This window comes from Zonotrichia albicollis, chromosome 23, assembly GCF_047830755.1.
Source record: "Zonotrichia albicollis isolate bZonAlb1 chromosome 23, bZonAlb1.hap1, whole genome shotgun sequence".
In the NCBI taxonomy this organism is placed as follows: Eukaryota; Metazoa; Chordata; class Aves; order Passeriformes; family Passerellidae; genus Zonotrichia; species Zonotrichia albicollis.
The window spans coordinates 3,740,280-3,743,018 of record NC_133841.1 but is presented as its reverse complement, the minus strand read 5'-3'; the positions used below and the strand labels follow the sequence as shown (position 1 = coordinate 3,743,018).

General features: G+C 38.7%; 1 protein-coding gene across 1 annotated transcript; it reads right to left on the bottom strand.

The window, feature by feature from the left end:
* Positions 1-555: 555 nt before the first annotated feature.
* On the bottom strand, positions 556-2,046 carry LOC102073665 (olfactory receptor 10C1-like). The gene has a single exon (XM_026797655.2). It carries the CDS (start codon positions 1,642-1,644, stop codon positions 706-708), a length of 939 nt encoding a protein of 312 aa, XP_026653456.2. The 5' UTR covers positions 1,645-2,046; the 3' UTR covers positions 556-705.
* Positions 2,047-2,739: the final 693 nt, after the last annotated feature.

The window sequence follows — 2,739 nt, the reverse complement described above, 5'->3', positions numbered from 1 at the left end:
AATTTCCAATATCATTTCAATTTTGAGGATTTGATATAAAGATTTTTATTAACAGTTACAGAGCTTTACAGTGGTTAGGTTCTTCAAATGCCTAGACTTGGAGTAACATGTTTTAAACAATTTCTCTAAATTTAAAGAAATACCTTTGAGGCAGTGGGGCAGGAATGCAATTTTGCACATCTCTTTTTTTGTTTTTTTTCCAATAACAATCTCAGAATTAATAATCAGTACTCATTAATTTCCTGGGCTCCATATCATAGCCTGAATTATGTCCTCTCCCAGAGAAATTTACTGAACATTTTCAGGAAATAAATGCAGATGGATGAAAACTTATTCTTCTCAGTTCTTTCAGTGAAATCAGACTCCTGAATATTACAATTCTGTTCAAAAAGTCAGAAGTCTGTAAAACACAATTTTAAAGTTTCTGAAAAATAGCAAGGAAAAGAAAGAGAAAGAGAAAGAAAAGAAACAGAAAAGGAAAAGGGGAAAAGTTTATCTAGTTAAGAATTTCTTAAGTATGTGGAAGAAGTTTCATTCCATAATGTTAACATAGCTTCTAACACTCCCGCTTACAGCTGAAAATCTCCACTCTTCTCCCTCTTTCCTTCCAAAAGCTGAAGTGAATCTGGAAATTCATTTCACTGGGCAAGAATTTAGAGTGAAAAATACCAACACAAACACCTGAGACACCCCAAATATTCCATTTCACTTCCACGCTAAATTAATTTTTCTCCATTTTTTCTTCAAGGCTCTTTTCACCTCCTTATTCCTCAAGCTGTAAATGATGGGATTCAACAGAGGAGTCAGCACAGAATAAGAGAGTGAGAGGAATTTATCCACAGCTGCACAGTAGGTGGATTTTGGCCGCAGGTATGTGGAGCCTGCAGTGCCATAAAACAGAGTCACAACCAAGAGGTGTGAGGAGCAAGTGGAAAACGCTTTCTGCTGGCTCTCAGCCGATGCCATGTGAAGAATGGTGGAAATGATATGAATATAAGAATAAATGACGAGTAAGAAAGGGCTGAGAATAGCAAAGACAGCCACCAGAATGACCTGGAGCTCTCTTGGCAAGGTGTTGCCACAGAGCAGGTCCAGCAGGGGCTGGATCTCACAGAAGAAGTGGTCGATGGCAGAGCCACACAAGGGTGAGCTGAAGGTTATCAGGGTGTGAATTAAACCCACAGCAGCCCCACAAATGTAACAGCCAGCAACCAGGCCCCTGCAGACCCTGCTGCTCATGATAATTGTGTAGTGCAAGGGGTGGCAAACTGCGAAATAACGATCGAGGGACATGGCAGCCAAGAGGAAACATTCAGCAACCCCGAAGAAAAGGAAGAAAAACATTTGCATGGCACATCTTGCCTTGGAAATACTTACTGTTCCCACCACCAGGTTCTCCAGGATGGTTGGGATCATGGCTGATAAATAGCAGATATCCAGACAGGAGAGCTGAGTGAGGAAGAAATACATGGGGGTGTGAAGGGAGTTATCGGTGTTTATTGTGAAAGCTATCACTGTGTTAGCCACCAAGGTGAGGATATAAAGAGATAATAAAATTACAAAGAGCAAAGGGTGCAAATGAGAGTTTCCAGAAAAACCCAGGAGTCTGAATTCACTCGGTCCACTGAGGTTCCCAAGGATCATCCTTCTTGGTTTGAGATGAAGCTGCAAACAGCCAGGCAAATCTGCAATCAAAATACAACTGCCTGCTTGAACAGACAAAAGGATGGCTGGAATTTATGTGAAAAGATCTTCTGAACAGATTATAAAAGTCTCTAAAGAAAATAAGGCAGCTTTATGTCTTCATTTTTGTCTCTATTTTTGTCAGATTCTTCTTTCATAGCACTGCCTTCATTCCATATTCACTACTGTCTTCAAATGCTCAGCTAGCATTTTCACCCTGTAGAAAAATAAAAGAAAATACAGCAGATATCTCTTTATGGACTAACCAATTCAAGTCTCAAAATCATCAGTGGCAGCATTTGAATATAACAAAGGTAATTTCTCTGTTACCTGTGGTGGAGTGTGGTGGAAGAAGAGGAAAGCAAAAAACCCCTAAATTATGAGATCTCCAGAAAAGCTTTCAACTCTGAGCATTCTGCAGTGAAGGAGAAGAAAGGATTTTCCACAGCTCTTTATAATGTATTTATATGTATTTATAAAGTCCACAGAGACTGGCTAGTGCTGATGGGAGCAACAAGGAATTGTTGTTAGTGGTTGGATAAATGTGATGCATTCGTTTGAGTTGACTCACAGCCACCTCTAGATTTACATAGCTTGGAAATTTATTTCTATATAAACCCAGATATCCTACAGAAATATCAAGATCTGGTTTTACTTTGCAGTAATTGCTATTATTTTAATTAATGACAGTTACTATACAGGCTTACAATACTTTTGCTTTCTCAATAAAATTTGAAGGTGAAGCAAAGATGCAGCCCACATTCATCTGGGGATAAGGGACAAAAGATTCACTCATTAACAATCTTAATTTTTATTGTATCCTATTAAAAGATCTTTTTTGTTTTGCTGTTGTTTGGTTTATTGTGTGGTTTCTTGCTCAGATCCATCAGGAACTCCACATTGTCTCCCTCACCACAGTGCCCCTTTCAATGCCAAAGAGATTTATTAAAAGTTGAATTACTGGCTGACACTCACATTTCCAGTATTAAAACATCTCATTCAGACTGATCATTTTTTCCTTGACTGTTTTTGCCCACTTTTATCCTTAGTCACTGA

Bases quoted from the DNA above. Each gene is read 5' to 3' on its own strand.
- LOC102073665 (XM_026797655.2), bottom strand. From the start codon at position 1,644: ATGATCCTTGGGAACCTCAGTGGACCGAGTGAATTCAGACTCCTGGGT.